This window comes from Arvicanthis niloticus, chromosome 4 (assembly GCF_011762505.2).
Source record: "Arvicanthis niloticus isolate mArvNil1 chromosome 4, mArvNil1.pat.X, whole genome shotgun sequence".
NCBI lineage: Eukaryota > Metazoa > Chordata > Mammalia > Rodentia > Muridae > Arvicanthis > Arvicanthis niloticus.
In genome coordinates, this window is record NC_047661.1 from 75,518,234 (window position 1) to 75,542,009 (window position 23,776).

At 40.0% G+C, this 23,776-nt stretch overlaps 1 protein-coding gene across 2 annotated transcripts in view; it reads right to left on the minus strand.

Moving 5' to 3' along the window:
- The window catches only part of Vps45 (vacuolar protein sorting 45 homolog), a 64,622-nt gene extending 49,173 nt beyond the window's left edge, over positions 1-15,449 (minus strand). For both annotated transcript variants that reach the window (XM_034500994.2, XM_034500995.2), the window contains exons 1-9: positions 15,259-15,449; positions 14,548-14,682; positions 11,240-11,300; positions 6,188-6,267; positions 5,099-5,167; positions 4,847-4,984; positions 4,174-4,284; positions 864-998; positions 381-494 (exon numbers count right to left, since the gene is read on the minus strand). In XM_034500994.2, the coding sequence (XP_034356885.1) occupies positions 381-494; positions 864-998; positions 4,174-4,284; positions 4,847-4,984; positions 5,099-5,167; positions 6,188-6,267; positions 11,240-11,300; positions 14,548-14,682; positions 15,259-15,351 (936 nt within the window). In that variant the 5' untranslated portion in view covers positions 15,352-15,449. The remainder of the gene's footprint in view (positions 1-380; positions 495-863; positions 999-4,173; positions 4,285-4,846; positions 4,985-5,098; positions 5,168-6,187; positions 6,268-11,239; positions 11,301-14,547; positions 14,683-15,258) is intronic.
- Positions 15,450-23,776: the final 8,327 nt, after the last annotated feature.

Below are 23,776 nucleotides of genomic sequence, written 5' to 3' on the forward strand. Positions count from 1 at the left end.
GGTATAGTATGGTCTATAGTAATAAGTGCTGTTTTAAAAACAAAGTAGAACAACGCAAACCAAACACAAATAGGAAGCTAGCTGGGAATGATAACCCACATCTGGAATTTTGACACTTGGGAGGTAAAGACAGGACCTCCCAAGCTTCAGGCTAACATGAACTACATAGCAATTACTAGCCAGTCCCATGAAACTCAAAAACAAGCAAAGCATCATGGTAGAAATGAGACCTGGAGTATTCCAGAAGTTATGCCTACGTCAACAGTCTAAAGAGTCACATATAAAGAGTCATGGCAGAAATTAGGCCTGGAATATTGCAGCTGATGCCGACATTAACAGTCTAAAGTGTCATATGTCAGTCATCCACGTGTGTGACGTACCTTCATGTCTGCTATGGATTCTAGCTTTTGCTGCTCTTTTGGTCTCTTCTTCTGGAAGTCTTCCATGAGATTCTTTATATTGCTACCAATCTCGGCAAAGTTCAGGTACATGTTCTGTGAAAATGGAAGTCAGAAGTAAAGTTCAAAACTAGTCTGGTTTTTGGATATCATGAAAGAAGTGAAGATGAATTTTGAACAGACTTGAAAGACAAATTCCATTTTAGTTACCAAGTCTGGATATTAGCCAGGACACTAGTGATGAATACCATTAGTATTCTCACAAAGGACTACCAGAATGGAGTCAGCTGCTATGACCAGAAGTCTATGTGATCATACATCCAAGGCTAGCACCAAGTCTTTGCCACCCTAAGATGCAGCCTAGCTGCAGAGATCCTGCTATCACACAAAGACCCCATGTACCCTGTTCTCACAAGCCAGTACTGACACCTTACATAAGAACAAGTGATAAAAGAAAGCACCTACGTTAGCATAGAATTCATCATTCTCAGCAGACAGGACCACCTCTCTTAAGTCTTTGCTGATTCCTGGCACTCTGGAAAGATCAATCCGGTTGTTGTTTATGCCCAGTAGTTCATGGACCATGGCTTGATATGTCCACTAAAGAAGTAAAACAAAAAGAATTGGCAAATGACAAAACATGGAGATATCATGTGTTTAGGAAACCAAGAGTGATGACATATTTTAGTAAGTAGCCTGCCTCACACCAACTTCCTCTAGTTAGTTTGTATTTTTATTAATACTTTGATCTCTAATATTAAGATTGTTACTTTAATTGCTTAAACATTCAAAAATTCAAAATACTTTAACATTTCCCACTTTAGAGAAAATGCAACAAGATTAATACTCCTGATAGAAAGAGAACGATTGTAGCTATCATTAGCGCTGATTTTTGCCTGTGAATTAAGAGTATATTTTTGGCTTCACAGCTAAGGCTATATTGGTAGTGCAGTTACAAGCTGCATCAGTTCCTGCACGCTTCTGTGGTTCTCTGCCGCCTGAGAAGTGTGTTCTTGCAGATCTGAGTGGTACTATATTTATCCTGGGAACACTAATATTATCAGAAAAACCCTTGTGAGTTAATCAAAACACTGGCATAATCAGACACTTACCTTGTCCCCATTTTATCTTACATTTTAAACTGAGTATGAATTGTGAAGGATTAATTTACAGCCTTCAAAAATGTAAATTTGTTTGGTTGAAAATCAAAGAAGTGAAATTCAGCCAAAAATCTGCCTTCTTACCATTTGTGGAAATTGTATTTTTACAAAACTCAGTCTCTTTACTACTATATTTAGAATACAAATGCTAGGGATGTTTATACATATATTTACAATTAAATTTATTAAGAAGTAATTTAAGGGGCTGGAGAGATGGCTCAGTGGTTAAGCGCACTGGCTGTTCTTCTGAGGACCAGGTTCAATCCCTGCACCAGGTAGCAACTTATAACTGTCTGTAACTCCAGTCCCAGGGACTCAGTTCCTCTCTGGCCTCCATAAGCACCAGGTACACTCCTGTTACACAAACATACATTCAGGTAAAGCACCTACTTTTTGTTGTTGTTGCTGTTTTGCTTTTTGTTTTTCGAGACAGGGTTTCTCAGTGTAGCCCTGGCTGTCCTGGAACTCACTCTGTAGACCAGGCTGGCCTCCAGCAAATCCTACCAGCGTGCGCCACCACAACCAGCTAGGCTGGCCTCAAACTCAGAAATCCACCTGTCTCTGCCTCCCAAGTGTTGGGATTAAAGGCATGCGCCACCACTGCTCGGCCACTTTTTTTTTTTTTTTTAAAGGAAGAATTTAAGATGTAATAAAGGAGAGTACTTTAAATTTTGTTTATTTCTCTCTGTGTGTGCCACATGTATGTAGATGTCCTAGGAAGCAAAAAGAGGACACCAGATGCTATGGGAACTGAAGTTGAGTCCTCTGGAAAAGCAATCAGTACTCTTAACACTGAGCTGCTTCTAGCCCAAAAGGTGCTTTATTGCTTAAAGGATCTGTCAAAGGATTGGAAAAATTGTTCAGTGGTTAGGAACACTGGTTGCTTTCCCAAAAGACCTGAAGTTCAGATCCTAGCACCCACATGGTGGTTCATTAACGGTCTATAAATCCAGTTCCAGGGAATTCAGTGCCTTTCTGGCCTCCAATGGCAACAGGCATACAGGTGGTGCAAAGACGCACAGGCAAACACCCAAACACATAAAAGAAAAGAGGGAAAGAAAGGGGGTTTTCAACCTCCAGAACAAATGAATACAAACAAACACAGAGGATGCTAAGCCAGCCCCCTTGGGCATTACAGTGAGGACAGCCAAGTGGACAGAGCCATCATGGTTTGTCCATGGTGCTTACTCTACAAGGAAAATCTGGTTTCTCCTCCTTTTAGCACATAGGGGTTTTTGTTGTTGTTGTTTTGTTTTTTAGAAGAAGAGACTCTTTCTTTTAACCCTTACCTAGATCAGTACACACAATTATAGGTTCTCAGTGAAATCCGTTTTTCTTTGGGATACAGAATTATAGATTATTACTTTTTTTTCTAGTATTTTAAAAAGGATTTTATTTTTAATTAAGTTTGAATGTGGGTTTGTGCATGAGTGTATTGCCTGCAAAGGCCAGGCAGGGCATTGGAGTCATTGGAACAGGAGTTAAAAGTGGCTGTGAGCTTCCCAGTGTGGGGGCTGAGCACAGAATTCAAGTCCCTGACAAGAGCAGTGCGTGCTCTTATCCACTGAGCCCTTGTTCTGGATTTCACTCTCCCTCCTTTGTTTGTTCGTCTCTGCTATAAAGTTCCTTGGGTGGCCAGATGTTACTTTATTCTAGAGGATCTTCCTTCCACAGTGGATTACCCTTGGCACTGCCATTACTATTTGCTGAGAGAAACTGACATGGAAAAGACAGTTTTCCCTCGAAATCCATCACCACACACAGCACAGAGCTACATACAGGAACCGTCTAACGTGCAGAAGAATAAGCATGAGGGGACACAGGCTACCTTAGGTGTATTATCCAACACTGTCAAAACAACCAAAGATGCAATTTGGCAAGTGCAGCCTGAGGCATAAGAGACAAACTCTCCTCAACTTGAGGGAGAAAGTAAACCCTGTCTTCTGAAGCCATCTTTAAAAACTGTTCTCTGGTTTCTCAGTGGTTTCAAGGGAGAGATGTTTTGATAGGTGAAGTGGGGAAGAGAAGGCATCCTAGATGTTGGAGCTTAGACAGCAGTCACACTAAAAGCACAATGGCAAGAAACTATGTAGCACCTCTGAAGAGGAAGCTGTAGGCTTATGTGAAGTTAGGCACATCCTGAATGTGCTTGGGCGCCATCATCTGGAGCTGTTTTAACCCAGAGGGTAAATGGGAGCAACACAGGTCTTTAGGCCAGGAGCTGTAAGCTGAGAGTAGTCAGTAACAACCTCGGCTTTGCAGACAGACTGAAGAGAAACCAAAAGAAGGAACTGAATGGATGCTTGCTTCACTGTTACTGCAAGAGTCTGGGGTTAGACCAACTCTCCAGCAGCGAGATTAGAAAAGGAGACCCTCGGAAGTGGAGTCCAGAGCTTAGAAGCGGTCTTGCTGAGAGAGGGACAGCGGCAGGAGGAATAGTAGGAAAGAGGCAGAAGCCAGCACAAATGACAGGACACCAGAACACCAAAGAATGTAGATACAAACCAAGAACAGCTGAAAGCAAGGGGGTGGGAAGAATGGATGGGGTTTCCGTATTTGTGGTTTTAATGAGCACCACCAAACCCACTCTTCTTTCTATAACAAAGGCTCTGCACCTGGTTGAGCAGTGGGGTGATGGCATCGTCACAGCGGTCCAGAATGAGAAGCAGCGGAGGAACCTCTGTCCGCCGGAATTCAAAGAGTTCATACTCTTTACTTATCACTTGCTGAGGATGAAAGAAAAGAGTGGTCTGGTTAAGCAGCTAGCTGCAGTAGAGACGACAGGAACAGGAAGTGAATATAACACACAGAGCATTTTTCCCAACTACATGGGCCTCCCATAAAAGGATTCAAAAGCTTCACAGAGTTGCTGCACACTGTTTAAGAAGTCAGGCCTTGAAACCCTACTTTACAAGTGATTCAGTTGGGCCCCTAAAGTTAAATAGCTGTGACTATTTCTTAGGTTAAACCTACGGGTATTTTGCTAATTTGTTCTCTTTTATTTACTATTATTTTGAATTATATAGCTATACTTCTTTGCCAATAAAACTAACATATCACCTCTTTTGCTTCCTTCCTTTCTTCTTCCTCTCTTCTATTTATTTATTTAATTTATTTATTTTGAGACAGGATCTCACTGTGTAACCATGTCTGGCCTGGAACTTGCTATGTAGATCAGGCTGGCCTTGAACTTGCCACAGGCACCACCATGGCTGGCATTTCAGATAAACTATTACAGGGAAACGACTAGCCTTGATGTTTTAGAACCAGGAACAGGGAATACTATACCTTAACACATTCTCCCAGTCTCTTTGCAGCCTCTGATGAAAGCTGATAACGAATCATGGGGCACTTCTTCAGAGACAAAAGGAGAGCTGTCAGCCCTTGAGTCGTTCTGGATAGCTGGGCAGGATCCCAATTTCGACCCTTTTGGTTAAAAACATATTAAAAAGACAATATTTTTATTTTTTCTTTTAACTCATTACTGTTGAATTAATTTCCACCTGATTAACTTATTTTGAAAATCCTTGCCTTCCATACCTGACAGCAACCCAAGATATTGAGGGAAAACAAATGTGGATTCACAGCAATGTAATCACCATAAAATTCCTGCAAATGAAAAGCATCAAGATTAGTCCATGGATTCCAACTGTATCAAGTGCTATGGCCTGCAGCTGTACTGAGTGCTATGGCCTGCAGCTGTACTGAGTGCTATGGCCTGCAGCTGTACTGAGTGCTATGGCCTGCAGCTGTACTGAGTGCTATGGCCTGCAGCTGTAACAGGTACTGCAGTCAAATGGGAACATATAAGGTGAAGAGGTACAAGATGTTCGAGTAGCAATGGTCAGTATGGTGGAATTGAACTAACTGTAAATACAGCAACGATAAATGTTCTTTTAAAAAGTTAAAGTATACATACCAAAGTAAATTTTCAATTAGTAAAAAGCAAAACACTGCTGTAGGATACACCATATTACGTGCCAAGTGTATTTTTGTGTGGGAGAATATGATTTAAAATCATTCTTTTTATATATTTTACCACCTAGAACATCTTTTTGAAAAATTCAAAATTACTTAATTTGTTGCCTATGTGATAAATATGTCAAATATTTATGATAAATATATTCAAGAACACTGAACTATTCCAGTAGGAAAAAATAACAGTATACATGCTAATGTTATATAGCATATAGCATATAAAATAAATGATTAGGAGTTTCCAAGTTTTAACTTAGTGGCAAAGTCTGGTTATTAGTTCCCAAATTATAAGTCTCTCAAACAGAGCATGAAAAACCCTCACTTAGCCTTTGATTCCTCTTGTGCGCAATCTTACTGACGAAGGTGTATAAAGTGAGGCCCAGGAACTCTCATGAACTAACAAGGAGCACACCTGGCTCTTCCCAAACTGTGAAAATGTCCCCCCAGTGAATCAACCCCTCTGCTCCCTCCTGCTGATTCCATGACTTCTCTTTCTACCCAATTTAGAACCTCCTCTAAACTTTCTAAATATAAGCCTAGTCTGGTATGTGCACATTGATTTTGTCTGACCAGACAACACCTTCCTTATTTTTAGACTAAAATCTTTTAATGGGGTCAACCCAAGGGATGGTCCGGGACCCACACCTTTACCTGAACTTCAGCCACAACTTCCTGCTCGTCAGCCTCAGCCAACGACTTCACATCACTCTTGCTGATCACATTACTGAAATCTGAAACAGACATATCGCATTGGACTCAAACAGCATCAGTTTTGCTGCAATCAGGAGTAAACAGGCCAGTGGTAAAGCCTAACCATTTGCACACGGCAAAGCCATATACCTTCAGGCTGGAATAAGGAGCACAAATATGTTTAAATCCCCAAATTAATACTTTAAAAAAGACCATCACTGAAGACATAGCAGGACACTACAAACTCAAAGTTACCTTAGATGGCAATTACAGGGAATAAAGCAAACCTCTCCCCTCTCTTTTATATGTAAGTTGTATTAAATAAAAGATGAAGGAAGAGTGTTTTACAGAAACATTTTCATCTAAAAACCCCATGGAATGTGAATGATAGAATTTCTCCCTCCAACTCCTATTGAATAATCTGTAAACATTAATTTCACTAACAATATCACTAGAAGAAAAAACCAGGGAAACTCTAAAGAATCACCTATTTTATATTCTTGCCAAAAAGAAATCAAAACTTAATCCATTTCAGCTTCTTTATCCACTTACAGACTTACATGGATAAAGGGACATTTTAACTTGAAGGAGTATGCAGAACTACCCAACGGTGATGACATCAGGAAGATGGAGTCTGTAGAAAACATAACTGCTTCCTCAGTAAACCAGCTGCTTGGAAGAAGAGGTCCTATAGGAAATCAGGGAAACTCAGCACATTGACCAGTAAGATTTAATAAGTGGTCCTTAATTAGTCCAAACTCAAACAACAAAGAGACAGATGGATAGATGGATAGATGAATGGATGAATGAATGGGTGGGTGGGTGGGTGAATGGATAGATGGATGAACAGACAGATAGACAGGAGAGAATCTGAAATCTGACAACTGAATTAAGTTCCTGAAAATAGGAGTTACTTTTCATTTCTAGCTACATGAATCTATCTCTATTAAAGATGCATAATGAAATAGTGGTGAATAAATCTTATATGACATCTCAGGTTCATTTTTAAAAATATTGGCAGGCAAAAGATGGGAACATATTAAAACAAGACTGTGTGTGGCTGGATACACTAGGATTTATCATAATCATACTGTTTTACATATATGCATTTGTTATTTTCTATAGTGTTTTAAAAATAGTTTTCTTTAACAAAAAGGGCCTATTGAGTAAGAGATTTAGCAGACTTCAAATTATTCACAATGAGGTGAGCAGCAGGCCAGTTTAGTGTTAACTTAAATTGTGCTAAAAGTCTATAATGAATAAAATTACTAAACAGTAATTTACTTGGTTTACTTTAACCAAACAAAATTCTGAGATCAGTTGCTTTACCCTAAAAAAAATTCAGTAGTTGATATTTTATACGATTTAGTAGTAATGTAATTTTCTTCTGCTTTGTAGATTTCTAGCCCAAATCAACAGTCTTTATAAATACTAGACTTACTGTTCTTTGTTGTAGAGGGATGCTGGCTGTGTGGAGGAAATGAGGTCTTTTACTACATGACCCCATTCCATTTTCAGCAAAGAAACTCAGAAAAAGAATGCTTCTATTATATATTGGCTTAAAGACAGAACTCAAAGACACATATTTTATATATGCATATAGATGCATATATAAGGCTATAGCTTATAATTTGATTCAAAAAATACTAAAATGACTACACTTGGGCATGACCACATTACGGATCAATGTCTCAGAAATTAGAAAATTAGTGAATTGGGAAATTAGCAAAACCTAGCCCCAAGGCTGAGATGGATGGCAAAGTCTTCCTCTGGTGGGAGTTAGAATGTTGGCCATTTGTGTAAGACTAGCAAGTGCAGCTTGCTCCTCTTGGTGTTTGCAGCTAGAGACTACTCTCTCTCTCCTACAGATTTGTCCTGGGAAACTACCTAGTCAGTGGTTCTCAAATGTCCAAATGCTGCAATGTTTTAATACAGTTCTTCATGTTGTGTTGACCCCAGCCACAAAATTATTTTCATTGTTACCTCACAATTGTTATTTTGCTACTGTTATGAATTATAATGTAAATATATAATATGTGACCCCTGTGAAAGGCTCATTTGTTACCCAAAGGTTGAGGACTACAGAGCTAAACCACTTGCCCACTATCCTTCCCTGTTGTAATACACTCGATGACGTTCCTGGTTGGTGTATAGTTGGTGCTGCTCCATCAGTACACACCCGCCCAAGCCCAGCTTTTCTCCACATATGTCTGTGTGTATGTCCTTCTTCATTTCCTCACTGCTGCTAGGTAGAGGCTCCCAACTACCACACTGGCTAAAATAAGAGCAAGTGTGCAGAGATCATGGACTACCCTGACGTTGCCAGGGGGACATGAAACGGTGTATTTCCTCCGGAAGACACTAAACAGGCCACTACCATATGGCCCAGCATCTGTGCTACTGGCTATCATTCATCCCAAAGAAATGAGGCCATGTTCATGCAGAAACCCATTCAGAGGTTTACAACAGTTGCATCTCAGGCAGTCAAACTGGAACATGTCAGATGTCCTTTGGTGCTGAGTTAATGAACACAGTGGAATATACTCAGGAATTAAGAGAAATTAACTCATGCATACAACAACCTGAGAACTGTGCTGAATGAAAAAAGCCAACCCCAAAGCAATATGCTGTTCTGCTTACAGAACATTCTTAGAATAACAAATGTTACAGAAAGAAGAACAGAGAGGCAATTGCCAGGGGCAATGACAGAGTTGGGGTAGAAGTGGGTCTGGTCAATAAAAGGGCAACATAAGGGGTCCTCGTGGGGACAGAAAGACTGTGCTGCTTGACTGTATCACAGTTAATATCCTGTTGTAATGCTGCACCACTGATGTGTTAGATGGGGAGACTGGGTAAAAGACACATAGGATCGCTGTCGTTTTTTATAACTAGTATCACTCTAGTTTGTTTTCTATGCCAATAGCACAATATCACTGTCTGGATAAGTTTAAAGAAAAGTGCTCTATATTGGCTCATGGTTCTAGTGCAATGTTTAGAGGCCACATGTAGTTAGGACCTCTCACAGGCAGTGGAGAGAAGTGCAGGGCCTTAGATGGTGAGAGGCAGAGACACATGGCCAAGCTGGCTTGACAGCAGACCCATTCTTAGGAAAAGAATTAAACATATTTTTACCTGTTATATGATAGATAGTATAAAGTGTCAAATGAAATAAAATATGAAACAGCTCTTTACAAAGTTTAAAATATTATTTAAAGTTAATTTTTGGCATTAATTTTTGTTTTTGTTTTTCTGAGACAGGGTTTCTCTGTGTACCCCTGCCTGTCCTAGAACTTGCTCTGTAGACTAAGCTGGCCTCAAACTAAGAGATCGGCCTGCCTCTGCCTCCAGGATGCCTGGACTAAACATGTATGCCACCATTGGCATCATTAAATGGTAATATATGGTGAAAGGAATATGTATATCTTAGACAATAGTCTAAACACCCAAAGCTTGAAAACGTCTCAAACGTTCTACTTTCTTTTCTCTTTGTTTTTGAGACAAGGTCTCGCTACGTAGCTTTGGCTAGTCTGGGACTCACTGTGTAAACCAGGGTGGTGGAGGTCTGTCCGCCTCTGCTCCTGAGTGCTGGGATTACAGGCATGCACCAGCACACCAGGCCTAAGAGTCCTACTTTCTGGGTGCTAAGTAGAAAAACATGCAGTTTTGCTACTTATAACTTTAGGTTTATAAATCAGCCTTTTAAAATGCAAAGTACAGGTTGGAGAGATGGCTCAGTGGTTAAGAGCACTGACTGCTTTTCCAGAGGTCCTGAGTTCAATTCCCAGCAACCACATGGTGGCTCACAACCACCTGTAAGGATCCAATACCATTATAGCCATCTGAAGACAGCTTCAATGAACTCAGATACATACAATATATAAATAAATAAATCTTTAAAATGCAAAATGAAATAAAACTTTTTATCTAAGCAGTCACTGATGAATGTAAATTGCTATTTCGATTTCAGAAAGAGAATGATAGTAATTACCTAAGTTTTAAAGGTTTATTCACTGGCTCCCTAGTTTTGGAACCAGCACCATACTTTACTGATTCTACAAAGAGCAATGGTGACCCCTAGAGGAGGACAACTGTAACTTCCATAGCAAATGGAAATCCAAATCAATTTTGTGTACCAACGAACTGAGTTCCTTTCCAGCCTTCCCTCTTACACGCTCCCATGTGGGCATACAAGACATAACTGCTTGGCGATGTGTCCTTTTAGGAATCACATAAAACAACAAGCACAATAAGCTCCCCTATACTTCTCCCAAAACAAAGTACTTTCTATACCTCAATTTAGAGGTGAAACACAGGAGTAAGTAAACACTTTGATGGAGGAAAAACATGCAGTTTTGCTACTTATAACTTTAGGTTTATAAATCAGCCTTTTAAAATGCAAAGTGCAGGTTGGAGAGATGGCTCAGTGGTTAAGAGCACTGACTGCTTTTCCAGAGGTCCTGAGTTCAATTCCCAGCAACCACATGGTGGCTCACAACCACCTGTAAGGATCCAATACCATTATAGCCATCTGAAGACAGCTTCAATGAACTCAGATACATACAATATATAAATAAATAAATCTTTAAAATGCAAAATGAAATAAAACTTTTTATCTAAGCAGTCACTGATGAATGTAAATTGCTATTTCGATTTCAGAAAGAGAATGATAGTAATTACCTAAGTTTTAAAGGTTTATTCATTTTTATTTTATGTATATTTTGCCTGCATGTATTTGTGTTCTATGTGTATGCAGTATCTGTGGAGGCCAGAAGAGGGCACTGGATCTTCTAGAACTTGAGTTACAGGGTGCTGGCATTGAACTCTGGCCTTCTGGAAGAACAGCCAGTTTTCTTAACAGCTGAGCCATTAGTTCAGTCCCCACAATACTTTAACACTTTGAACACACAAGCTTTTAAGTGAAGAGTTCAATGAACTTGATGATACAAGTTACTCAGTATCATAGACTAGCTGGGACACACACCCATGACTTGGAAAGTGAACTACAGTACTTACAGATAAAATATATGCTGTATTTGGGTCTTCGGAGCTCCTGGATCAGATAATCCACATTCTCCTAGAAAACAAAGAATAAACAAAGCATGAGTAGAGGTGCTTCAGTAAAAGAGAGAAGGAAGGGCTGGTAAGATGGCTCAGCAGAGAAGAACATCTGCTGCCCCATCTGATGACCTGAGCTGAGTCCCTGTCTTGCACCCAGTGGGAGGAGAGAACAGGCTCCTACAAATTGTCCTGCAATCTCTCTATAATGTAACTTTAAAAATTAGTAAGTACCATGCCTAATTTTCTTGGAGTCTAACAGTGTGTTGAGGTCAAGATTATACATATATTGGGTAATGAAGGCTGCCAATAAAAAAATACATTAATTAGAATCTTGTACACACATTTGTATATATAAGTATGCTAAATATAAGTCATCTGTATTATCTTGGTTAAATTAATGTAAAACTAAAGGACACTTGTTGAAATATAACATAAAATTGCAGGCTGGAGAGATGGCTCAGTGATTAAGAGCACTGACTGCTCCTCCAGAGGTCCTGAGTTCAATTCCCAGCAACCACATGGTGGCTCACAATCATCTGTAATGGGATCTGATGCCCTCTTCTGGTGTGTGTCTGAAGACAGCAACAGTGTTCTCATATACATAAAATAAATAAATCTTTAAAAAAAATTTTGTTTAATTCATGCCATTAGTGTTAAAAATAGTTTTAAGAACTGCACACTGCAACTGGTGTTCGAGTGTGTATGTGTGTGTGTGGGGGGGGGTGTTGTGTACAAATCCCAGCACTCACAAAGCAGAAACCCAGAGAATGTTGGTTTGAAGTCAGCCTGGATGACACAGCCAGACCCTGTCTAACAGCAAGCAAGCAAACGAACAGGAATTACCACGCCTACTCAATGGGGGAAAAAGTCATTACATTATTATTTAGATTTAAACTGCAGAAAAATTATCTTTATAAGCATGTGTATTGTTACTAAGAAATGTGTTTATTTGCATGTGTATCTGTGTAAGCATGTATGTGTATGGCAGTGTGTGTATTGAGAGGCCAGAAAAGGGTGTTAGGCGTCCTTTTCTATCACTTTCTGCATACTCATTTGAGGCAGAGTCTCTCCCTGAGCCTAGGGCTTCCATTTCTTGGCTAGCAGAAACCCAGCAAGTCCCAGAGATCTGGTCTCCACTCCCCTTGGACCTGGGGTTAAAGGTATATGGGCATGCTCAGCTGGTTATGTGGTCTGGGATTTAAACTTTGGTTCTCAGGACTATGCAGCAAGTGACCCTGACTGCTGAGCTATTCTCCAGCCGCCTGTTGTTGTTGTTGTTGCTTGAAATAGACTCTCACGTAGCCCAAGTGGGCCTCAAACGTGCTATTTAGCTAAGGATGACTCTGAACTTTAGATGCTCTTGCCTCTACTTCCCAAGGCACGTGCTTCCCCGCAGGCATGTGCTACCATGTCAAGCTCACTTTATATCAAGGACAAACTGTTTTTAACAAATAATCTAAGCCTAACATTACTTCTTTATAAGACCAAGTTAAAAGGTCAAAAATATGATAATGAACTAAGTCATCTCTAAGACCCCTCTTGATGACCAAAGTTTCATGTCTGAAAGCTACAAATGTGGGGGGAAAACCCACATTAACTTAGCAACTGTTTTGTAAGCATCTTTTATGTGGCATGCACTGTGGGAACAGTGGGATGGACAACCAGATACAATTTCTGCTATCATGGAGCTTACTGTGGTAGGTAGGCTAGGTATCAATCACAAAACCCACAACTTGTTCAAATAAGTATTGCATGCCTCTGATCCTAAAACTCAGGAGGCAGAGGCAGGGGTGGTGGGGAAATATTGAAAAATTACAGCCAGCCAGGACTACATAGCGAAACCCTGTGGAATAACAAACACCTTCAACTGTGACCAGTGATAGACAGGAAGGTGGTGCTGTTTATAAGAGAAATGTCAAGGTTCAGTGAGGCCAGGGAAGATTTGCTTGAGGAGTAAGAAGTTCTAGGCAGAGGGAGGAGTCCATGCAAAAGCTGCATGGCATGGTGAGACATAGGAATGCAAGTGGGCTGAAGGCGAGTGTAGCTAAGGTGCATTGGGACAAAGGCTCAAAAAGTGACAGGAACTAGACCACGCTGCACCCTCCTGTCAACAAGGAAGGGATCTGGCTTTGCCATTAAAACGGGCAGTCATTCGGTGGCTTTGAGCAGTGTGGCAAAATCAGGTTTGCATTTGGCAAAGTGAACAAATGCACACGCATGATAAAGGCACACTGGAGTTGACAAACACGAATATGGGACAAGAGGAGATAAAGCCAGGCACGGTGGCAGACACTTACGATACTAGCACTCAGTGGCAGAGGCAGGATTGTCACAAACTTGTGGACAGCCTGATTTTAAGCATGAGTTCCAGGTCAGCAAGGCCTGTTTCAAACCAAAACCAAAAAGATAGCATACTAAAAACTAAGAAGTAGGAAAGGGGATTTTTGTTTGTTTGTTTAAAACAAACAAGGGTATCAGAGATGAGATGGCTCAGTGGGTAAGCCTGACTACGTGAGTTTGAGTCCTGGAACTCAAAAGGTAGGAGGACCAATTCCTGCAAGGTGTTCTCTCATGCAGCCTTTGGCACACCCTTCCCCCACCCCAACTATATAGCTTTAGTGTAAAGATGGCACTGAAGCTGGATTTGCAATTGATGTACAAAAGCTAAAAATGCCTTATGAATTTTTAGAGGAAGTGAACAGATAAAGGACAGGAAGAAATATGTAGAAGAATAAAAAGGCCCAGTTGGCTATAATGCAGGACTAGAATTGGAGCACAGAAAGACCAATTGGCCAAAGGAGGGCCTTTTCATGCTAGGCCACTGGTTTAACTGTAGGAGTCAGACGGAGCTACTATAGCAATCACTAAGTGACCTCTCATTGTTTTTATGATAAAGACAGATTTGTCCCTGAAGACAGATGGAAATAAAATGTGAAAGGTTCATAAAAGTAAGAGCTGTAGGAAAGAGATGTGATGGTGGTGTTCAGGCTAGGTTCAGAGGTCAAGCCAGCACTAAAGTGATGTAACCTGCCAGAGTCAGAGGCTTTGGGAATAGCTGTTAATCTAAAAGACATCTAGAAGGAAAACCTGGCTGTGCGGGGGGAACTGAGGCATGGGAAGGAGAGATAGAAAGGTCACAACTCTGACAAAACAGGATATGATGCCACAAATGATGGTAACACAAATTTATTTTGCCTTCTTAACACTTTCGGATCAGTACTCTGCTTTTGCCTGCAGAGATGGCAGCTCAGTTTGTGTAGTACCTTTGTAGGTCGAAGGAAACAAATTGCTTTTAGGTGTTTCATAATCTCTCGATTTTGAGAATCAATTCGTTCGAAGAGGTATACTTCCTTCTGAAGAATCTCTGACTGTGTGTAGACCATACTCACTATACCAGTCTGTAAAGCAAAAGAACGAACTAAGATCATACTAGTCCAGACTAATAAAAAACATGTATCAGTAGTTTTAGGCCTTTTGCCATTAATACTTGACTAGGTAATTTAAATTCGAATATACAGAATAATATTTACTAAATATCCAAAACAGGCTGTAATGTGTTAGAATGAAAACCTACTACTCTCTCTGAACACGAACAATTCAAAAACTTCTAAAGAGGATTTTCTTCATTCCTTTACAGTTTTTTTTTTTTTTAAAGTTGTGGCCAACAAATAATCTGTCATTTCAGCTTAAACCCCCAACAATTTACTTTTAAAAACAACGTTGAGTGAGGTCCTCCCTGTGTCACCAATAACAACCTCTTGGCAGACACTCTTTCAGGTATTAAGAAGTCTCTTAGCACCAGTTAGAGCCGGTTAGACAGCACACCCACTGGGAAAGCATTATACAACTTTTCCAGTGCCAGACAGAACTGATCGTCGTCATTAGTGAAATGCTAAGACCTACAATGGAACGTGGCCAGAAATTCTAAGGAAGGGAGAGCTTCCTTTATAAATATTGAGCAAAAGCGAACTCACCGTTTCTTTATCCATGAGAAGTACCTTCATGCCGGGCCCGCTGTCCTCTATCATTTTGGAAACATACTGTTTCACAGCAAAGACCACGTTCATGGTGGCGAATTGACAGGTGCCCCACAGCCCTTCCCACCTACTTTCCTGGCTGAATTAACCTCAGGCCTGTTGGTTCTCAGCTGCTTCCGGTCGGCAAAGCCTCGGCTTCCGGAAGTCCGGGTAGCTCTGATACTGGGAATTGTAGTTCCTCAGTGGAGTCCCGGACCGAGACTCAGCAGCTAAACGCTGGTGCGGTTCCTGACGCACCTCGATGGGGAGTCGCTGTGCTGACTTTTGGTCCTGCGAAGGGTGCGCTTGGCGAGCCTCGGGAGACAGCTGACTCGGACAGAGGAACCATCGAGCGTGGCTATGCTTACTGTTTGCTGACCATCTTTTCTGGAGATATGGGAATTCTCGCATGTCATCGTAGCACTGGGCAGGCCGGAACAGCGGGGTCCTAGGTTCCAGACTAGTCTGTCTGTACTGCATAGCAAGTTTTCTGATAGCCCTCGGCTAGGTTATAGAGGGAGAACCAGTTTTCGAAAGTATCCAAACGAAGTAGGATCATAGGACGGCATTTTGTATTTAGTAGGTCGTGGAATGAGACTCAACTGGACTTTATAAAGAGAGAAAGGAAGCTGGAATTCATCACACGGTTGTTGAACGAAAGAACAAAAGGAACGCGCTATAGAGCTCTTAGAGACCCTAGGAAGATGCGGAGTTTCCACCATGCCCCCTACGCAGGACCACAGGGACTGCGAACCCAAGATGCCCAAAGTACTGAATTTTGCTGGCTTGCAGGGACACCGGGTTTCCGGGGCCTCTGAAATGGGTTGGTGCAGTTAATTCATTGGGGCTGAAGCAAACTAGTTTGATAATTTAAAGCGAAACACATTTAGATCTTACAGCATCAGTTTCCAAAAAGCTCAACAGACCACACTTCTGATCAGAGTGTTTTGTTCCTCACCTTACAATGGAGAACTGTACAACCAAGAAGACAAATAACTGCACCAAACCATTGACTATTAGTGCTTCAAACATTTTCACCAAAATAATGACGTGTGTGAGATATGAAACTGGAAAGGAGATCACTAAGAGAGGGGGACCCAGATAGACAGAGTATTAGAATACAAGGGAACAAATACAAGGAGCACAAAATAGAAAGACTATTTAGTAGAGGAAGGAAACCAGGGAGCTTTGGGAAACGGGGTGAGTGGGAGAGGGGCTGGAGTGGGAAGAAGGGGAACAAATTAGAGTGAGATATAACTGTAATGTGTATAAATGCCATTATAAAACTCATTATGAATGCTAATTTAAAATTAGTTTAAGATTAACACAGCACCACTAAATACTAGTTCTTTCAACATACTCTAAGAATTAAATAGAACAAAAGAACTTAATCGGGTTATGCAAATTACATGAAGTTTCCAAATCCTTTGTGGAAGACTAGAAGTCACTTGAAATACAGATATTTGTCACTTCTAAAATTGTGGAAATGTGTTCTTTTCAGTTTTCCAGTCAAGTAAATAAAACTTTCCATTGGGTATATTACTGTTTTTGAGACTTTCTTTCTTCTTCCTTTTTGTTTGAATAAGATTTTGCTATGTAACACAGGCTGACTTTGAACTTGTGATCCTACTGCCTCAGTGTCTCCTGTGCTGGAGTTACTGGTGTGCACATATGTTTTGACAGAAGCCATAAAGCTTTATATTAAGCAAGTCAGTGGTATATAAAGTACACACAAATGAGCTCTAATGTTATATATAATCCTGTTTTATCAATAATAAGTTCATATATTATAGAAAACATTGAATCAACAAAAAAATAAAATTTACCCACAAATCTAGCAAGTTATTGGTATCTGAAAAAAATCACCATCTCCCATGTTTCTTGGATTCTTTCTCCTTACCTGGACTGCAATATAGTATGTCATAATTTTTTTTCAACTTTCTATATTTTAAAAAGAACAAGCCAGCAGTGATGGCCCACACCTTTAGTCCCAGCACTCAGGAGGCAGAGGCAGGGGGATCTCTGAGTTTGAGGCCAGCTTGGTTTACAGAGTGAGTTCTAGGACATCGAGGGCTCTGTTACAGAGAGAAACCCTGTCTCAAAAACCAAACCAAAACAAACAAGGGACAAGGAGTAGGAAAATGATTGTCCTTGAAATGACACCTTGTCAGATTACAATTGTAAATGATAAGTGGGAAGAGTCCTTTTAGTTATTTGTATTCAGAAAGCTATGACTGAAAAAGAGGAAAATACCTACTTTCACAAAGTTCACTAACTCCATTTCCCATAAAGTTCCATGGAGGCCAATGACAGTGTTACTTTATACGTTGAATGAAAATAACTGTAGCCATAAACATTTTGAAAAAATTGTTACCTGTATTATAGGCTCTGTGATGGCCCTGACATTTGACAACACCCTCCCTTCCTGAAGAAAACCACATGAGTTATTTTAAATGTCTCTATAGTAAGGACTTTTTCTGTATCCCCCTATTTCTAAAAATAAGACTGAAATGCTTTGTGACTCACCTAGAATAAACCCAGGCAAGAGAAAGCATATTTGGAAGGCAATATGAAGCACCTTATTTTTTTTTATTGTGTAAGTAAACTGATAAACATTTTAACAATAAAGACATTACATTTAAAAGTAAACCGTGGTAGTCTTCATATATGAGTGACTTTGTGAACTATAAAAAACTCCAGATATATTTACTTGAGACATTTATTTTTGTGTCACACATAGAGATGTATACATTTAGTTCCAGCACTTGGGAGACAAAGGCGGGATCTCTGAGTTTGAAGCTAGCCTTGTCTATAGAGCAAGTTTCAGGCCAGCCAGACTCAATTTTGGGAAAAAAAAAATTATTTTCACTGGGTTTCAAAACCTGTTGCTTTAATGATATAAAACAGGAAGTTAAAATGTGATATTTACGTCTGAACATTTTATTTAGATTTGTTCTTAAATGTATAAATTAAATAAGTAGTAATAATTACCAAAATAGTTTCATGTACTTTAGCTTTTTCCCAAAGTCAATATTTAAGTCCTTTTTTTTTTTTTTTTTATTTAAATCATGGCTTTTCTCTCCACAAGAACTCAAGGCTTCAGTATAAAACAAAAGCAATGTAGATAAGTCTCATATAGTATAATACAATTACAATAACAATGTGAAAGTTCTTAGTTACATTTAATTATTAGTTCTCAAATTTACCATCCTTGTTGTTTCATGTAAAACATTTTCCTCAAGCCTTGGATAAGAAAGAAATAAAGATGAAGTTTGAGGAAACTGAAGTTGCTTGGATCTCTATAGTAGTCAGGATTTTCTAGAGGAAGAGAACGTACAGAAAATCTCTCTGTCTTTCTCTCTCTCTGTCTCTCTCTCTGTGTGTCTCTCTCTCTCTGTCTCTCTCTCTCTGTCTCTCTGTCTCTCTCTCTCTGTCTCTCTGTCTCTCTCTCTCTCTCTCTCTCTCTCCATATATATACATATGGAAGCCTCTATAAGGACATGGAAGAAGGAAGCTTTTGCTCTTTGTCTGCTTGCCCTCACCTTGCTGGCAAAGCTAAAACTCTAAAGACATACACCATACACACATACACACCACACACACAAACACACACACCACACACACACCATACACACACACACACACACCACACACACACCATATATATATATATACACACACACACACACCATATACACACACACACCATACACAAACACACACACACCACACACACACACACATACATACCACACACACACACACATACATACACACATATACACACACACACACAAACACACACAAACACACACATATACACATAGACACACATCACACACACACACCGCACCATACATACAAACACACCACACACACACACACCACACACACAAACACACACACACCATACACACACACACACACACATACACACACACACCATATACACATATACACCATACACACCACACACACAAACACACACACACCATACACACACACACACATACACACACACATACACACCACACACAAACACACACACACACCATATACACATAAACACACACATAGACACACATCACACACACCACACCATACACACAAACACACCACACACACACACACACACACACACACACACACACACACACACACACACATATACACAGGGATTTACTAGAATGGTTTTTAGGCTGTGGTCCAGATAGTCCAACTGTGGCTGTCTACAAACAAAAGGTCCAAGAATTCAGTAGTTGTTCATTTCACAAGGCTTGTGTGGTCTTCAGTGTATGCCAAGCAGGGGCCAATGCCAGTGAAGGAATAGACTCGCTATCAGGAGTGAGAGCAAGCAGACAAAGAAAAAAGCTTCCTTCTTTCATGCCCTTTATATAGGCTGCCAAAAAGGTGTGGCCCAGACTAGAGGTAGGTTTTCCCGTCTCAAAGATTGAGATTAGAAGCAGATCTTCCCATTTCAGATGATTAAGAAAAAATGACTCAAGGGTGTGCCTGGGCATTGGGTTTTAGTTTATTCCAGATGTAGCCAACTTGACAACAAAGAATAGCCATCACACTAGCCAGCATATGTAATTTTTTTTTTAATGAAGGCAAAGTTTAGGAAATTTTTGCTTTAAATTATCACAAAATCTTGGTGTTTGATCAAACAAACCAAATTAAGCCAAATAATTCATAAACTTTTTATAACAGTTCGTGATCAGTATTTAACTTCATGACAAGAGCTTTTGTTTTGAGTCTTTTGTTTGTTTGTTTGTTTTTTGGTTTGGGGTTTTTGTTTGTTTGTTTTTTGAGATAGGGTTTTTCTGTGTAGCCCTGGCTGTTTTGGAACTCACTCTGTCGACCAGGCTGGCCTCGAACTCACAGAGGTCTGCTTGCTTCTGCCTCCTGAGTGCTGGGATTAGAGCTGTGTACCACTGCTGCTTTAATCCCCCATGGATCAGAACATTTAACCACTTTAAATCATTAGTTTAAATGTATTTGTATGGCCAGCTAGGGTGGTGGATATCTTAATCCCAGCTCTTGTTAGGCAGAGGCCAGCCTGGTCTACATAATGAGTTTCAGGTAGCCAGAGCTACCTAGTGAGACCATGTCTCAAAAAAAAAAAAAAAAATACTGCATGAAAAACTCTGTGTGCACATCAATCATTTCAGTGGTTACAGCTTTTGGGGTGCGTTGGTGTCCGCAGACCTGGACGTGGTGGTTAATTAGGGTTAGCTTTGTAGCATAGACCCTATGCAAGATCGTTTAATTATCCCACACTCATACGGCTGATTACAAGTAAGTGTTTCATTTATAAAATTTTGAGGCTACCAAAGAAGATAAGTTCCTGTATGGGAACTCCTCACAGCAAGAACCATTCTTGTTTATGAAGCCACGTGCAGCATACGCAGAGACTCGGGTAGTGGAAAATTCAGTCAGATACAATCTTTGTACTCCAGAGGTGAAATGGCCTAGTGGGTGGCTTTTTACTTTTAATGGAGATGGGTTTGTTATAAATACAACTCTTGCTCTCTCTTCTATCTTTTAACAAATTCTCCATTGCGCAAATGAGTCATTTTCAAAATATAGACTGTAGTCCATGGTGGTTTGTAGGTTGTTCTAATATAGAATATAGAATATAGAATATAGAATATAGAATATAGAATATAGAATATAGAATATATAGACTGTAGACTGTAGAGTATAGAGAATAGAGAATAGACTTTAGAGTATAGAGTATAGAATATGGAGAGAATATAGACTATAGAGTATAGAATGTAGAGTATAGAGTATAGAGTGTATAGAGTGTACAGTGTATAGAGTGTAGAATATCGAGTATACAGTGTATAGAGTGTAGAGTATAGAGTATAGAGAATAGACTTTAGAGTATAGAGTATAGAATATGGAGAGAATATAGACTATAGAGTATAGAGTGTAGAGTGTAGACTATAGGGAATAGACTACAGAGTATAGAATGTAGAGTATAGAGTATAGAGTATAGAATATAGAGTATGGAGGAGTATAGAATAAAGAATGTGCTTTTGTTTAGGAAAGATTCCTAACCAACATAAAAAAAGAAAAAAATACAGTTGTCTGGAGTAAGGAATATTTTCTTCATCAAAATATCACAAGGGAAAATTCACTGAATGCAAAATAAACATGTGAAAATGCCCAATAAACATGAAAGATACTTGATAGAAATCTGAGGAGGCAAATTAAAACTGAAATAGTTACAGTACTTCTCTATCAAGTTGGCAAAACTTAAAATGCCTGACAATAACAAGTGTCGGAAACAGTGTGGGATCTAAAAAGCTAGTGAGACTTAAAACCCTTGTGCTTGTGGGTTCAAAATTTCTGCCCCTCGGTCTTCTTGTACAGTAGCACATTCCTCCCACGTGTTAACCCAGGAGAGGCTATGCAGGGCTGGGGCACCTGGAGCCCCTGGGCCCCCACTGCCTCTGAGCCGCTTCAGCTGCCGGCTTTCCCAGTGTTCCCTGTGTGTGGCCACAAAAGAAATTTCATGCTCTAAAAAACTCACATGTTTATGAAGGACATACATAAATGCTCTTAACAGTGTCAATGAGAGTAGCAAAACAAAGTTGAAAACAATTTCATCACCCAAATAATGAATAAATTATTTGGGTGACTGTTCATCACCCAAATAATGAATAAATAATATTTACAATAAGTAATAATTTTGAAATTAACTACTGTATTTGGTGGCTGTAGATGAGTCAGAACTAAAAGCATCCTTGGATAGAATGGAGTACTGGTAATAGAAGCAGCATGAGCTGTTCTTAAAGAATGCACTACAGGATTGTCTTGTAAAAATAGCATATTGCTAAAACCCCAGGCCAGAAAACCATGCACAAACAAAAGCTTCATGAGTGATAAGCTGATTCGGTCAGAGAGGGAGCAAGGGACACACAGTTGAGGGCAGAACACAGGGTGCTTCAGCTGTGTGCTGAGGCTTTACAACTCGTCAGGTAAGTGGACAGTGCTTGGCTATTCTGTATTGTATCTTTTGTGCTTGTGTTATCTCATAATAAATACTTTTTTTCTGATTTTAATGGTGGAAAGTCAGCCTCAGCAGACTTAGTAGCTGGATAAAATGTAACATTTATAAATTCTCTTCAATAAATACCTATCACATATATTCCATGTTGGATGCTGTATTAATGGGCTGGGGACATCATAACAGTGCCAACAGACAAAGTGGCTAAACCAAAAGAATGTCGTATTCTCATAGTTCTGGAGGGTGAACATCCAAGGTCAAGGTGTTCAGGGTTGACTTCTTGGGTATTATGCAAATGGTCTTGTCCGGTGATAGCATGTGATCTCTCTGTGCCTCTGTATTCTAATATCCTCATACAAAGAAAAATTATATTGGGTTGGAGACTCTCTGATGACTGCATTTGAACTTTTAAAGACCCCAACTCTAAATATGGCTACCTTCTAAGCACTGAGATTTTATTAGAACTCTGCATTAAGACTTCAATATTTGAGGAAATGTAAGTTATCCCATAATGGACATTAACTGTTGATTAACCCCTTCAGCCCTCACCCAACTGTGTTAAAACAAGGGAAGGCACCAAAAGTCTGAGACCCCGCTGATAGACTGTTTCCTTTTCGAGATCCTAAATTTAAATAAGAATTCGTGGACACACTTCTATCCTTTGATGTTGTTGTTGTTGCTGCTGCTGCTGCTGTTGTTTGAGACAGGCTTTCTCCATGTAGCCCTGGCTATGCTGAACTCTCTCTGTAGACCAGGCTGGCCTTGAACTCAAGAGATCTACCTACCTCTGTCTCCCAAGTGCTGGGATTAAAGCTGTGCACCGTCACATCAGGCTGATTGTTTTCTTCTTTGAAATGATCTTGTATTTCACGAAATGTTTAAAATTACTTAAAAATCAAAAGACTGCTCAGTTGGGGGGGGGGGTGTCTCTGTGTGTGTGTGTCTGTGTCTCTGTGTGTGTATATGGCATATGTGTGTGTGGACCAGAAGGTTAACCTTGAGTGCAGTTTCACCTTGTGAAGGAGCTAGCTGTCCACCTTGTTTTCCTTGACACAGATTCTCTCACTGGAATCGGGGAGCCCACTGGCTGGGCTAGGCCGGCTGGCGCAGGAGTCGGAGGGATCTACCTGTCTCTTCCTTTCTAGCACTAGATTATGAGCGCATGCTACCATGTCTGAGGTTTGGCACGGGTGTTGGGATCAAACTCAGGTCTTCATGCTCACGCAGCAAGCACATTACTGAGTCATTTATGCAACCCTGACTCCCTCTTTTTCAAGTGGTAAATAGATGTGATGGATTATGGAACCTGTATTGATACCTAGATCTCAATTTAGCTAGGCATAATGTAATTATATGAATACTTTTGTGTTTATTTTGATAAACACATTAGTGAGTGTGTATTCCCCTACTGAGATTAGACCTTAAACAAAGTATAAAGTGTGGGTATGAGCTTACAGTAAG